Below are 13,416 nucleotides of genomic sequence, written 5' to 3' on the forward strand. Positions count from 1 at the left end.
GCGCCCGGAACCGGGAATCGGCGGGGTGCTCGCCAAGGCCGATGGCGGGCTTGCTCCGATCCCGCCCGCCCTCGGAGGGAAAACCGAGCCCGGGCCGTGTTTGTACACTCTCTCTCATCACACCCAGCACCGGGTAAAGGGGAAGCGAATTGTTCCGCCTAATGTACGGTACAGCGTAGGGCTTTAATTGGGGTGGCCTTGGAATGAAGAGAGCGGAAGATACGGTCATGACGGTTCTTTGCCTGGACAAATTGTGAAGATACAAAAGAAATAAGAAATCTGAGAAGAATGGAACTACCTAGGATAAAAACCGAAGGTTTGTGGAAGACCGATGGATTTGGGAGGGGTGGGATGAAATCAGGTTGGCATCAAGCATCTGAGCCTTCCAAAATTCTTCACTCTGGCAACACACTGCACCAGCTCCATTAAAATGAACCCCGACGCAGCGGCATCCCACGAAGAGATATGGGACGACTCGGCGCTGGTGGAATCCTGGAACCAGGCATTGGAAGAGTACAAGGTCGGTGTTTCGAATCCATTGCAGCGGCACGCCGGCATCAGAGACTCGAGGCTAACCCCAGCTGCAGAGGTATCACAGCGTCCATGCCAAAGGAGGGACAGTCGACGGCATCCTACACGAGCCAGAAGCGATGTAAGCCAGCACTTCCCCAAACGCTCGGGAGACAATACCAAGAGGAAGGGGAGAAGAGTCTGGGGCCATGTTGCTCTTTCTAATGCCACGGTAGAACTCGGTCCAATGCCAAGCCTGAAACAAGCGCGGAGGTGGAAGCAGCAGCAGAGGAAGCGGAGGTAGATGAGACGATACCCATGGACGAGAGCAACGAAACATCGCACCCGGCAATCTCGGATGTCCAAGGCTCCGGTTTGGCGGACAAGGTATGATGGCCTGACTGCTGACCTGCAGGGACGAGAATTTGGAGATCGCCAGAGCTTGGCGTGAAACGGCTTCCAAGGCCTCTCTCCCTTACTCGTTTCTCGTTGCTGACGGATGAACCGATGCAGACAAACGAGGTGCTGGCCGGGCAGGCTTCCGGAATGGGACCACAGACGCTGTTGGGGACTGGTAAGTCTTGGGATGTCAGAGGTCGAATTGCCCCGGCAGGGCTAACACATGGGTGGGTATAGTTCACGACGAGGAGCTCAAGAAGCTCCTGATGTCGTGGTATTATGCAGGTCAGCTTGCCCTGCTCTGCGCTCAATCTTGCCATCATCTAACCCTTACAGGTTACTACACGGGTCTCTACGAGGGAAAACAACAAGGACTGCAACAAGCAAAGGAAGCTCAGAGGGACCCTTGATAACACATGGGAAGTCCATGTTAGTAAGGCTTGCCATCGGTACTTGAGAAATCATCTGGGTATGTCGGGCTTTCAACCCGTATATGAAAGGATTATCCTCCTGGCCAAATTGAACGAACAAAGCCCATCATCAGCGCATTGACTCTTCAAAGAACAGAGGTGAACAAAAAAGGAATCCAGCGGTCCTGGAAGGACCCCAGGTGTCAATACGGATAACTGCGTAGGATCGGTGTAATTATGGGGGAAATCCTGTTCTAGGGTCTCCAGCTCTCGTCACAAAACCCTGATCGCCGTCAACCGCAAAATCTGCGACGACTCGCGTTCCAGAACCCCGCGTTTCCACCACGGCTCTTGCCAGTGTCTGTGAGCGTAGCCACGGCATGTATCAACCACGCAGCCACTTCACGGATACATATAAGGTGCCTAGTCATTCTCTCTTGCCATTCGGCATTAGTGCACGTGGGAGAGACGCACTCTCATTCCACGGGACGCTGATTCCGTCATCCGAGCCACTTCCCGCAGTCATGAATCCCAGGTCCTAGACTCCCAATGGCCGTTTTGAATATGCCAAGCATCCCAGTGCACGATCTAGCCTTAATGTACAGTACTTCCGTAAGGTAAGGTAGCTTGCGGGCAATCGCTTTGTTTCATGTACAAGCGCAGCGATGCTCCTTCTTGCCGCGTTGGCTTCCTAACGTTCAACGGTCCAGTTGCGCTGCTAGGAGAACGAATGGCTTGCTTTTCTGAATGCCAAGGGAAACCGGGCTAAACGAGTTGCGCCAAGAACCAGCACTTTATGGGATTGAACCATGCCCGATGTTAGGTTATCTCGACTTCAACTTGTCAGTACGGATACCATATTCGAGGAAGGTAGATTACAGATACTACGGAACACTCAGGCGTTCCCTTCCTGGAGTGTCTAAGGAGTAACAAATGCATACTCACACGCATCACTGCAGTCGGCACCATCTCGACTTCAGACGGATGGCGTTGTCAAGTTAGCGAAAAGCCCGCACTTCCATCATCCCAGGAAGCCAGCCGGCTCAAACAATTTATTTAGCGAGTCGTTGAATCGCCGGCCGCCGCTCTGCCGCCTTGGGTATTCAACATGCCAGGGCGTCTGCCGTTCTCCTCGGCGCTGTCGTTGCCGCCAGCAGCTGTCTGGTGTAAGCGCGTCGGATGTGGTTCGTAGACTCGCCCGCGTATTCTGCAGATGACAATACCGCCCGCCGGGCAACCCTTGGGATAACATTGATTTGCGAACACTATCTGACCGCTCGAAGATACCATCATCTAGGTTGGAACTTCCGCCATCACTTCTCTCAAAGCCCAGAATCTGAGAACCGTGCTCGCCTTGGTATCGACGAGTCGCGTTCTGGACCAAGTGTCCGGGGTTGTTCCTTGCCGCCGTCTCCTTCCTCGTCCGTGCACACCAAGGCTTGGCGAAATGCCAAACACAAGTCTGAGACGGCTATGTCACAGCACGCCTCCTGCTCCCACCCCTTCCGGTTTGGGCCAGCCACAGCCCTCTCAGCAGACAGCAAGCATCGATCGGGTTGCCTGTCGATGCCAGCCCGTTCTGCGCAGACGCCTCAAACACTTAGCAAGGCATGGCAGGGAGCCGCTACCACGGTGATGCCTATCCGACTGTTTCGAGCCAGCTCAGAACATTACGCCCCCTCTCCCCTAGCTGGCCGGGATCTTCTCGAACCCAGCGCTTGGGATGCCGTGTTCTAAGATCATCATGCTGCGATTTAAGCCCTGCCGGGCCCTCTCGAGGTGGCCACCCTTCTTCTCAAGAAGTCTTGTTTCTGCTTCTCTTCTTCACCATCTCCCTCTTCCACCGTTGCCTTCTCTCTGTGTGTGTATTCGCTCATTTGGTTGATCCATTCTTTTCTTTCGCTTCTACACGAGCAGGGACTCGCTTTCAAGGCATCCAGATTATTCCACCTTCTTCCTCTCATATTACCTTTCCGGTCTGCGAAAGTAACAAGAGCTTGCGAGGAAAGAGAGACGAAGCAAAGGAGATCAAAAGACGGCACAATGAAGTTCTCAACGGCAATGTCATTGGGCATGTCGCCCCTGGCGCTGGGAAAGGCGGTTAACAATATCTACCCGCGAGATGGTCATTTGCAGGTCGGCGGCGTCAGCAAAATCGAGGCGTCCGAGGCGCAACTTGCCGAGCTCGCCCGCCTGATCGGTCTCAACAAGGGCAGTGGCACATCCATCAACTTCCTCTGGGTCAACATCGGCGGCGGCGCGGCAACCACCGTCCTCGGGGCCGCATCGACCGTCACCGTCACCCAAACCGTTGCCCACGGCGGCGCCGCCACCGCGCCCCCGGCCGTCGTGACCGGCGACGCCGGCACAACGACGCTCGCCGCCCCTGCCCCCGGTACCACCGTCGTCGCCGGCGGCGCAACCCACAGCGTCACGGTCGGTGGCCCGCAGGGCCTCGCTTTCAGCCCGCCCCAGCTGAGCGCGGCCGTCGGCGACACCGTCATCTTCACCGTCCTCAGCCAGAACCACACAGCTACCCAGTCCGCCTTCGACACCCCCTGCGTCGCCCTCGACGGCGGCATGGACTCGGGATACCAGGCCAACCCCAACAACACCGTCAACCCACCGCCGCAGGTCGCCATGCAGGTGATGGTCGACACTCCTCTTTGTACGCTCACCGTCGTTTCCCCCTAACCTCTCTTGGCCCCTTTTACCCCTCCGAAGCCCACCACTAACCAGTTCCCGTTTCCCCCAGGGTTTTACTGCCGCCAAGGCAACCACTGCGGCCGGGGCATGGTCTTCTCCATCAACCCGACCGCCGAAAAGACGCACGCGCAGTTCCAGGCCCTCGCGATCCAGCAGAACGGCAACGGCGCCGGCTCCGCCATCACGGGCAACCCGCCTGCCGCCGACCCCAATGCCAGCGCCAGCGCCGGCGCCTCTGCTTCTTCCGCCTCTGCGTCGGGTACGCTCGCGCCCCTGCCGGGAGTCGCCACGACGGCCACAGATGCGGCGGCTGGCGCGGCCAACACGGGCGTCGCGACCGGCACGGGCACTATCGCGGCCGATGGGTCGTGCGTGTGCGCCGTGCAGTGCAGTTTCGGCGGGTTCCCCAATCAGGCGGTGCAGGGGAGGGATAGCTTTGGTGGGTGGGGTGGTGAGCATGCCTTTTCTTCCTCTTTCTCCGTCCCCTTTTTGGTTGAGGACTGTTGCTGATGATTTTGAAATGGCACAGGCGCCGTCCCCATGGCCATGGTCCAGGCTCCGCCCGCCGCTCGTAAGAGGTACGCTGCTTGAAGCATTGTTCAGAGCGCGTGTGTGCGTGGAGAGGGTTATTTCTGGTTCGTGTGCGCGGTTTTGAAGGGGCCGTGATAGGATGGGAAGGTGGAGATACCATACCCTGTAGATGTCTTTTTTTCTGTTTGTTTCTCTTCTGTTCACCGTGGCTCTCTCCTGCTACCCAACCTGGGCTTTTGTTGGGGCAGGGAGGTATATGACTGGCTCGTATTGTCTGGATGCTCAAATCTTAATTCATAACGTTGAGGTGGAATAATGATCTTTTTCCCTGTATGAGTTGTATCTTCGGTGACCAAGATAAATATGTCTCTGCTAAGATATGAGTGTCTGTATCTACGTGGCTGCATCGTAAGACGTGACGTTTGGCGCCTGTAGTGCTCCTAATTTCATGGCCCTCGGGCCCTGATGTCCTAGACCTTGGCATGGAGGAAGCCGTTCAGGTGCGTTAGTCGTGTCTAGGGAAGACTCTCGACAACCGGAAGGCCAACAACTACGGTATCACTTTCTGTCAAGGGGTAAACAGAAGAAAAGAGCAAGCTACCCCTACCCAGATCGCTGCGCTACCTGAACAAAAGGAAGAAGGAGGGCAAGCCAAACTTGCCAACACACTACGCCTACTATCGGCAAAAGCCAGCGAAACGCCCCTTGACTTTTGCGCCTGGTCCCGGTCTCCAAAGATGATAAAGTATGCATGAATGGATATTCCTCCCCCTGTCTTTTGACGCCGGACCAAACTCCATAGATTCAGGAATGCGTCCGCTCTAGGTCATGGGTGCGTGTAGGTTATGGTAAAAATTGTCGTTTCGGTCGTTCGGTAGTCGGCTTTTTCGTTCTTCATTTTCTGCCGGCGCTGCTCGCGGCGGCTTCAGCTGCCTTCCTTGCGTCCGCTAGCGACGGCGGTTAGTATGGGCGTTCCGATCGATCGGGACGGGGTGCCGCAAAACCAAAAACTGGGATATTTCAGCTCTGGGTCGCGGGTCGATGCATACCGGCTGCCTGTTTCTCGCGCATCTTTTGCGCGGCTATCTCCTTCGCTTTCGCCAGCTCGCTGCCGCTCATATTGTGACCCTTTTTCTGTGTGTAGCGACGACTAGTTAGATTCGGTTTTGGGATGCGACTCGCGCGTCTTTGAGTGTGCCGGGGAATCTGAGAGAGGGGTGTATCGTACCATGGCGGCCTGCTTCTTCTGGTTGGCCTCACGAGCCTTGTCGCGCTGGTTTCCGCGAGCCATTTTGCCGGTTGAAGTGCAGTTGGTAGTAAAGCGCTAGAGACCGTTGGAGATGGGGGCAAGAAGGAAACCTCGCTTTGCAGTTGCGCGCGGTGCGTGCCTCGTTCCCCTGCCGTTCGCTAGAAGGGTAAGGGCCTAATGGTGGATGTGAGTTTGATGGCAAAAAGTGGATGGAGAGGCTCCCTCTCCCCAAATCGGTAGCCTCAGATGAGGCTGTGCGGGTCCCCGCCGTGGAAGCGCCCAGAACAGAGCGCCAAGCGAATCTTACCAGGTGCAAAATCCCATCCAATCAAGGCTCTACTGCCTCGTGTCTTAGACGCGCGGATCTGCGCCTTTCCGCGTTTGTGTTGGCACCCGGGCGTCGACCGTCTCCTGGCTGTCAAGGGTCTCATTTGAATCAGGGTAATTCCATCCGAAAATAAGTCTACTGTGTAGAGGGCATGGATGGGTATTCGTATTCGGTTTGGTCAGGCGATCTCGACCTCGGCCGTCACCCCTAACCCTGTGCGTTTAAGGTTCTTTTGCGAAAGCAGTTCTCAAAATGGTCTGTGCTTTGAGTACCTTGGGCACGAAGAAACAGGAACCTGTAGAAACCTGAAAGGGTTCAACGTCCTCACAACCTCACGAAGAACTTCAAGCTGTGCACGCGTACAAATTTATCCGCGCAGCACTCACTGACAGTCTTTCCCTCTATGCCTCCTTCTCTGATCCCTCAGGCACCCACAATGTCAAGATGATCTAAATTCAGCATATGCGATATCAGGTCGGTGGTGCCAAAGGCTAAAGGTCTGAAACGGCCTTGGCTCGCTCTGAGCCAATCAATGCATTCAACACGCCCGGATTTGAAGATGCGATGCTCCGTCCAACTCAAGCCCCTGGCATCAGTCTCCGAACAGCAACTGTTCTCGCCTCAAGCAGCGCCGTCTGAACCATTGGATGTCGTGGATTGACAAGTCGCGTTATGCGCTGGCCAGTCGACAACCCACCGGCTCCGCGTGGGACCTTGCGGCCACAGATCGTCGCATGCCGGCCTCGACCACGGATCTTGCTGCCCCATGCCTGGAGGCAGCATCCGCCGATGCCATGAGCCGAGACCGACAAGCTCTTGCTCACTCCCACAGTAGACGCGTGAGCCCCTGTTCTCGAGACCCAGTTCTACCTGCCGTATCTCTTTCATGAAACGGGCTGGCAAGCCTTGGTGCTCTCTTCCTTAGAGCCATAACAGCGCCTATGGCTTCATTGGCCAGAAACGAAAGAAACACCATTTGCGAGAATGCGAAACGTCATGGGGCCACCGGCGGACCACCTCGTTGCCCATTATTCCCTGCTCCCGTTGCTCCTTGTCACTTGTTTCTTTTCTTTATTGGACGTCAACTGTCATGACAGTGGCAGCTGTTCCTATTGTTGGATTGTTATAAGGGCCGCTCGCCACCACAGCACTTCGAGCCCGATCCTTTCTCGCCATCACCTTTGTCGGGCCGCTATTGTTGGGTCTCCCAACAATGAAAACTATTTCCTATTGATCTATTGTCCGTTCTTTTCCCATTTATCCGCTCCTCAGCAGCACGGCCTGGGCCGTCGCACTCGTATTTCTTGACCAACTCTTGTTCTTTTCTCTCTTTCCAACATATCATTTCGTCATCCAGCTGTCTGTGGATCTGCCAGCAGATTATCACGAGCGTCACCCAACATTCAAAAACTGCAGGCAGTCTACTAATTCGGATCACACACTCTCTGTAAGTACGTATGCGTGGGCCCTCTCCCCCTTCCGACCTTGGCAGCCAAAGCACAGTTTTCAGGACCAGCCTTCCCCCTGCCCCTCATATCGCAGCCCATGCAACTCGCGAAGACCGTCTCCCATCATGGCGTCCTCTTCTATCGAGATGATTTGGCAGTCGACAGTACGTTCTCAGCATTCTGCCGTGCCGAAAGGCGCGGCGCGTGACTCGATGGTATCGGCAGATTCCCGCGACTTCATATACACCGACGCGCAGGACTTTGTCGATTCAGTGAGTCAGACTGAGGAATCGGCTCTCCCTGAGCGACCGATCTCCCCTGTGCAATCTACACCCCTCAAGAGACGCGTCTGCCCTGTGACGACTTTCCGTCGTAAGGCAAAGATCGTGGCATCTTTCGCCCAGGCCGGGCCGTCGACTGCCTTGCGCCACAAGGCGCCAGCCCAGCCGCTGCCGGGCGCTGCTGTGGAGAGCTCAACGCATGGATACACCATGTCGGGGGCGTTGGATGTGGACGAGCAGCCATTCCATCAAGCGAGTCCAGGGCCACCCCAACCATTACCACAACTACCCCAACAAACATTACCATCACTACTTGGAGAAATATTACTGCGACCATTACCGCAATCACCGCAGCAAAGACCCCCGGACCCTCAAGCGGGGGTTCAAAGGGGCACAATCGGAGCGGGGGCTAGATCTTGGACAAAGGCTAACAAGAAAGCAGTCAAAAAAACCAAGCAAGTCAGAAAGCCACCAAGCATGTTCATTCTAGGACAAAACTCCAAGCTCCTGGGCGTTGGCCACGTCCTTCTCAATGTTATCCGGGCTCTCAACCTGATCGGCCTGGCCGCCGTGATGATGGCCAGCATGGTCATGCCAATTCTGTCCGGCAGGACGAACCACTTTTACTTTTTCGACATGGCGACTCACATCTTCGTCTTTCTCTTTGCCACTATCCTCTTCGTCTCGGAGTTGCCCTTGCCGCGGCGGTGGCTAATGCGGTGGTTTGAGGGTACCTGGCCGGTTCTGGGCCCAAACCACTCACTCGCGTGGCTCGGCGTGGGCATGATCTTTATTGGATTCCAGATTCTGGGAGACCTCTGGAAACCGGCGTATGTCGTCGAGACGATCGGACTCGAGTGGTGGCGCGCCATCGTCGCTGCTAGCATCCTCTCGGTCACATTCGGCTTCTTCAACATCATCGCCTCCATCATCTTCCGCACCGAAACGGAAACCGGCATGGTCGTCACGGTACGCCAAATCCGTCACTACGGCAGCCTCGCGGTGAGCAAGGCCACCAAGAAGAGCATGGACATGGAACAGGAGCGGAGCCTCAAGTCGGACTATTCCCCGGAGCATCGCGACAATTGGCCGGCTCATACCTGGTCCAAGGTGGAGGAGGCGGTGGGGCCGTCGGCGGCGGTCCGGCGCATGACGCGCATGCTCAACCCCATGAACTTCCGCAAGTCGCGCATACAGATCAGCAAGCCAATCCCGCAGGACATGGACGACGTCGAGCGCGGCTACAGCAGCCACAGCCACGGGGACCGCGCCAGCCCCATCATCCCGGACCTCCAGCGGCCGCCGACGGCGCTGCATCCCGCCATGACCGGGGGAAGTCACTACAGCGCAGCGCACATGGATCGGTTCTAAGGGGCTGCTTGAAGGGTGATGGCGACAGGAAAACACTTTCTTCCTGGGGCACTTCCTGTCTCTCGTCATAGACACGAAAAGTCAATAATTAGTAGGTTAAAGGGATTTAGCTTGATAAACGGATCTGTGAAGGCAGATGGATGGGTGTTTTGGAGTCTGGGCTGCTTTCAAGTATACCCGCTGCTTCTTTTTGTTTTCAAATGGACATGGGCTAGGTGACAGGGAAATTTAATATCGTGAATTTATGCTCAGATCCGGATATGAAAATAACCAGATTAAGCAATGGCAGAGCACCAAAGTCAACATCAAGGGCTTGCAGGTGTGTGTGAAATAGCACTAACAGGTCCCCGGGTTAGGCGGGTTGACAGATGTTGGCTGCTTAGCAACCCCGTACAACGCATATCAAAGTCAACCACAATTTTGTCAACAGTAAAATAATAAATCAAGAGTCGATACCCCTCCAGGTTACAATGACATAGCCCTGACTTCAGCCTTGGCTGACAAACGATGGTGTCGCCTGGAGGTGAAAATTGGAAATAACAGGCATGCTGAACCTGGCTTTTACTGACCTGCACCCGAGGTTGAAAGTGTGGTCCGTGCGCCTGAAACTGAGCGACTCAGGCTGCTGGTTCTTTGTGGTGCCTGGCGCGCCCGGTCCTGCCGCCAGTCACCCGATCAAACCTCCGATCCAAACGTCAAGCACACTGCCTGAGCTGCGTCCGCATCCTCATGCTGCCAACCTGCAATCGACACGCGCATTTTCCTTCCAGCCCTCATCTCCAACATTTGCGTGCGGTATCTTCGGATCGATGCGTGTGACTGCCGTACCTTTAAATCGCGCCGTCTTCAGAGCAGGCCACAAATCCCTTCAACCACAAACTCCCTTTTCCATTCGCTGGTCCAACCAAGAAGCCTCGCATCCGCATCCGCGACTTTTACGCCCTTGAACCACCGGCTTCGCTCTTCACATAACCCACACTATAGAACAGAGTCTGCTGTGGATGGTGTGCGCTTGGTGAATTGGGCATCCTCCCGGCAAAACCACAGGCGGGTTCTCAGCGGAGGATTATCTTGCAGTGGGACGCGATTTGCGCGGGTTGCATTCGCAGAGAGGGATAATAGTTCTTTTCTGCCTATTGTTCTCGTCTCCTGAATAGGGAATTGCCTCTGAGATTCGCCCTGCCCCTGCTTGTGACTGGAATCGTTAGAGGAGATTCTTCAGCACGCTTCATTCACTCACGGCAGCGCAGTCTTCGGCGATCGCTTGATTGACGCCCATCTGCTTGCTATTTGATCACGGGATCGTTATCACACCCAATCGCCCGACAAAACCATGGCAGACAACGCGGCTGACGTGGCCGAAGACTACCGCCAGGCCTTGGAGGACCTGACGGTCAACTCGCGTATCGAGATTGCCACACTCACCAACATCGCGCGAGAGAATGCAAACCACGGCTTCGCCATCGCTGAGACTCTGGCGAACCACATCAAGAAGGTAAGTTCTGACTAGATAGAACTCGTGGATTGGGCCACCTGTGTTTCTGTTAGACATCACGCGACCGATAAACCAAGGAACTAACACTTGCCAGGTGCCGCCCTCAAGGACACTGCCAGCGCTCTACGTCCTTGATTCCATCGTCAAGAATGTCCCGACGCCCTATGTGCTGTACTTCGGCCCAAAGCTGTACTCCATCTTCATGGGCGCCTACACAAAGGTCGATAATGCGACACGTCGGAAAATGGACGAGATGCTCAAGACATGGAAAGAACCAGTACCAGGCTCGATCTCGACGAAGCCGGTCTTCCCGCTAGAGCAGGTCCGCCCGATTGAGAATGCTCTGATGGCCGCTCGGAACGCCGCCTTTGCCGCCCAGCAATCTAGCTATCAGGGGCAACAACAGCTCATGCGTGGCCGGCAACCCGTCCCCAGCCGAGAGACTCCCACACCGCCGACGGCCAGGGCATACCAACCTCCCCCACAGCAACTCCCTTATTCCGGTACCAATGGGTACCGACCGGATGCGGCTCAGCAGCCGTATCCGACGCATCCAGTCATCGTAAGCACTCTTGCCACCCCACATGTTACGCTTATTCTGTTGCTAACAGAACCAACTAGGGATCAACTCCGATTCATCATCGTGCAACACCGCAGCCTGCTCCGGTGGCTGGGCTTTATCCGCCATCCCAGCAGCCGGCGGGCCAAGTCTATGGCGCTTCCCAACCAGGAATAAGCATAGACAAGTTGAAAGATGATATCCAGCAACTGATCGTTGCGGAAAAGGCGGAATTTGCACAAGATCCTCTGGATACTAGTAAACAGACAAGACTGAAGGCATTGCTGGACTTGCAAATGTTCATCCAGAGCCAAGACATGCCTCAGGACCAGTTGATGGCCATAAGAGATCGAGTAGCTGCACTTGCCGTAAACATTCGCCCCCAGCCCGCAGTCCCGGCTGCGGGCGCGGGTGTCGCTGCGCCCAGCGCCGCCTTTCCCGGAGTTCCATACATGAACACTCCAACACCTCCGGTTGTGTCTCAACAGCCGACGCCCGTGCCATCGGCAGCCGCCGCGGCGGTCGTGGCAGCCCTGGCGCGGCCTTCCTCTGCTGCAGCGGCTCCTCCTCCTCTCCCGGCACCAGGCGGAGGCGTGTCGATTGACTCGATCTTTGGACAGGGGGCGCTGGCGACACTGCTCTCCGGGGCTGCGCGCAAGTCTGCCACACCTCAGCCGACGGCTACACCTGCGCCGCAGCCTCCTCCTGCTGCTGCTCCTGCGGTGCCAGCACTTGGACCGGCGGCGACAGCAGCCATCGCAGCAGCCTTGCGTTCACCTCCGCAGAGACCTGTTGAGCCCGCCAGGCCGGCCTCTGCGGCGCCTCCTCCGTCGGACCCGTCTGCGTTACTAGCTATGCTGAGGCAGTCTGGCCTTCTCAAGTCCGGATCGACGGGAACTCCTCCTTCGGCTGCCCCTCTGCCGGCAACCTTGGGCGCATTCCAGTCGCTCGCTGGCGTGGGAGCCGATCGGAGTCTCCAGCTCAATCCTGCTTCTCTCAAGATGTGAGTCCACAGCCGTCGCGCATATTTCCAAAGACATAAACTCACCACAACCCCTACTCAGCTTCCGCCCACACTTGATCGCCAAGCTCCACGAAGAGCTCGGCCCGCCCTGCTCGCAGTGCGGCCGGCGTTTCAAGACAGATGACGAGAGCCGCCGCAAGAAGACGGCACACATGGACTGGCACTTCCGCGTCCACCAGCGCATGACCGAGGCCGAGAGGCGCGGGCAACACCGGAGCTGGTTTGTCGACGAGCTCGTAAGTTGACCTACTAACCGCCCTTCTACCCCTTCTACCGAGATCAGACTAACCATACATGCTTTCTGTTTGTGGCCATACAGGATTGGATTCGCACCCGCGAAGCTGTTGACACAGATTACGCCACCACCGCCGCCACCTCCGCTTCTCCCGACGCCTCTTCTCCTTTGTCTCTCGATCCCACCGCCGCCACTTCTGCCTCGGCTACCGGCTCCACTATTACCGCTGGAACCGCCCTCAACGGCAAGAACAGTGCCGGCGGGAAAGCAGCAGCAGCAGCAGCAGCGGCAGCAGCAAAGACGCCGTACCTGCCCGTGCCGGAGGACTCGTCCGCTCTCAACAGCGCCTGCCCGGTCTGTCAGGAGAAGTTCGAGATGGCCTGGCTCGACGAGGCGCAGGAGTGGGTGTGGACGGACGCGGTGCAGGTCGGGGGGAGGGTGTTCCATGCGAGCTGTCATCGCGAGGCGTACGGGTCGCTGCAGCAGACGTCGGGGAGTACTGTGGCGGGGGTTGGCGTGCTGGGGAAGAGGAAGGCTGAGGTATGTTCGCTTTGCAGGTTTTCACATCATTTCCGTAAGAATGACCTCCTTAAAGAGACGCATGTGGCTAACTTGCTTGTGCCAGGATGAGGGTGGGGGACTGAGGGGGAAGATGAAGGTGGAGGGGCAATATTAGCGTTGGGAAGGATTTGAAGGTTGACCCTCGGAAAGGCAGATGGGGGATGATGATGGTACAAGGGTGATGGGTTGGGGAATGCATCGTCATGGCGTAGCACTCGGCTTCTCGTTGCTGCTGTGGCGTTCTTGCTGCGATATGCATTTTTGGCATGTGCTTTCTTCCAATCGGTGGTCGCGCTCCTTGAGGCGGCT

At 56.5% G+C, this 13,416-nt stretch overlaps 6 protein-coding genes across 6 annotated transcripts; 5 read left to right on the forward strand and 1 right to left on the reverse strand.

The window, feature by feature from the left end:
- The first annotated feature begins 401 nt into the window (after positions 1–401).
- Positions 402–1,618, forward strand: N657DRAFT_647281 (uncharacterized protein). Its single transcript, XM_062793281.1, has 6 exons — positions 402–520; positions 588–652; positions 747–897; positions 1,024–1,084; positions 1,147–1,194; positions 1,246–1,618. The coding sequence occupies exons 1-6, from the start codon at positions 431–433 to the stop codon at positions 1,317–1,319; spliced, it is 489 nt and encodes a 162-aa protein (XP_062645564.1). The 5' UTR covers positions 402–430; the 3' UTR covers positions 1,320–1,618.
- A 1,744-nt stretch (positions 1,619–3,362) lies between these two features.
- Positions 3,363–4,616, forward strand: N657DRAFT_576546 (Cupredoxin; the record flags this gene model as incomplete). Its single annotated transcript, XM_062789184.1, has 3 exons — positions 3,363–3,987; positions 4,075–4,476; positions 4,555–4,616. 3 exons carry the CDS (start codon positions 3,363–3,365, stop codon positions 4,614–4,616), a joined length of 1,089 nt encoding a protein of 362 aa, XP_062645565.1.
- Positions 4,617–5,576: 960 nt separating this feature from the next.
- On the reverse strand, positions 5,577–5,847 carry N657DRAFT_576475 (uncharacterized protein; the record flags this gene model as incomplete). Its single annotated transcript, XM_062789181.1, has 2 exons — positions 5,577–5,690; positions 5,785–5,847. The coding sequence occupies 2 exons, from the start codon at positions 5,845–5,847 to the stop codon at positions 5,577–5,579; spliced, it is 177 nt and encodes a 58-aa protein (XP_062645566.1).
- A 1,605-nt stretch (positions 5,848–7,452) lies between these two features.
- Positions 7,453–9,542, forward strand: N657DRAFT_647287 (uncharacterized protein). The gene has a single exon (XM_062793282.1). The coding sequence runs from the start codon at positions 7,707–7,709 to the stop codon at positions 9,231–9,233; it is 1,527 nt and encodes a 508-aa protein (XP_062645567.1). The 5' UTR covers positions 7,453–7,706; the 3' UTR covers positions 9,234–9,542.
- A 1,024-nt stretch (positions 9,543–10,566) lies between these two features.
- On the forward strand, positions 10,567–12,556 carry N657DRAFT_576730 (uncharacterized protein; the record flags this gene model as incomplete). Its single annotated transcript, XM_062789204.1, has 4 exons — positions 10,567–10,728; positions 10,823–11,284; positions 11,350–12,290; positions 12,352–12,556. 4 exons carry the CDS (start codon positions 10,567–10,569, stop codon positions 12,554–12,556), a joined length of 1,770 nt encoding a protein of 589 aa, XP_062645568.1.
- A 365-nt stretch (positions 12,557–12,921) lies between these two features.
- Positions 12,922–13,222, forward strand: N657DRAFT_576714 (uncharacterized protein; the record flags this gene model as incomplete). Its single annotated transcript, XM_062789202.1, has 2 exons — positions 12,922–13,086; positions 13,172–13,222. 2 exons carry the CDS (start codon positions 12,922–12,924, stop codon positions 13,220–13,222), a joined length of 216 nt encoding a protein of 71 aa, XP_062645569.1.
- Between the last annotated feature and the right edge of the window lie 194 nt (positions 13,223–13,416).

The sequence above is a fragment of the Parathielavia appendiculata genome, assembly GCF_033297405.1.
Source record: "Parathielavia appendiculata strain CBS 731.68 unplaced genomic scaffold N657scaffold_10, whole genome shotgun sequence".
Lineage (NCBI taxonomy): Eukaryota > Fungi > Ascomycota > Sordariomycetes > Sordariales > Chaetomiaceae > Parathielavia > Parathielavia appendiculata.

Bases quoted from the DNA above. Each gene is read 5' to 3' on its own strand.
- N657DRAFT_647281 (XM_062793281.1), top strand. From the start codon at position 431: ATGAACCCCGACGCAGCGGCATCCCACGAAGAGATATGGGACGACTCG. The intron at 653-746 runs GTAAGCCAGCAC...ATGCCACGGTAG, and splicing joins CTACACGAGCCAGAAGCGAT to AACTCGGTCCAATGCCAAGC. The intron at 1,085-1,146 runs GTAAGTCTTGGG...GGGTGGGTATAG, and splicing joins ACAGACGCTGTTGGGGACTG to TTCACGACGAGGAGCTCAAG.
- N657DRAFT_647287 (XM_062793282.1), top strand. From the start codon at position 7,707: ATGGCGTCCTCTTCTATCGAGATGATTTGGCAGTCGACAGTACGTTCT.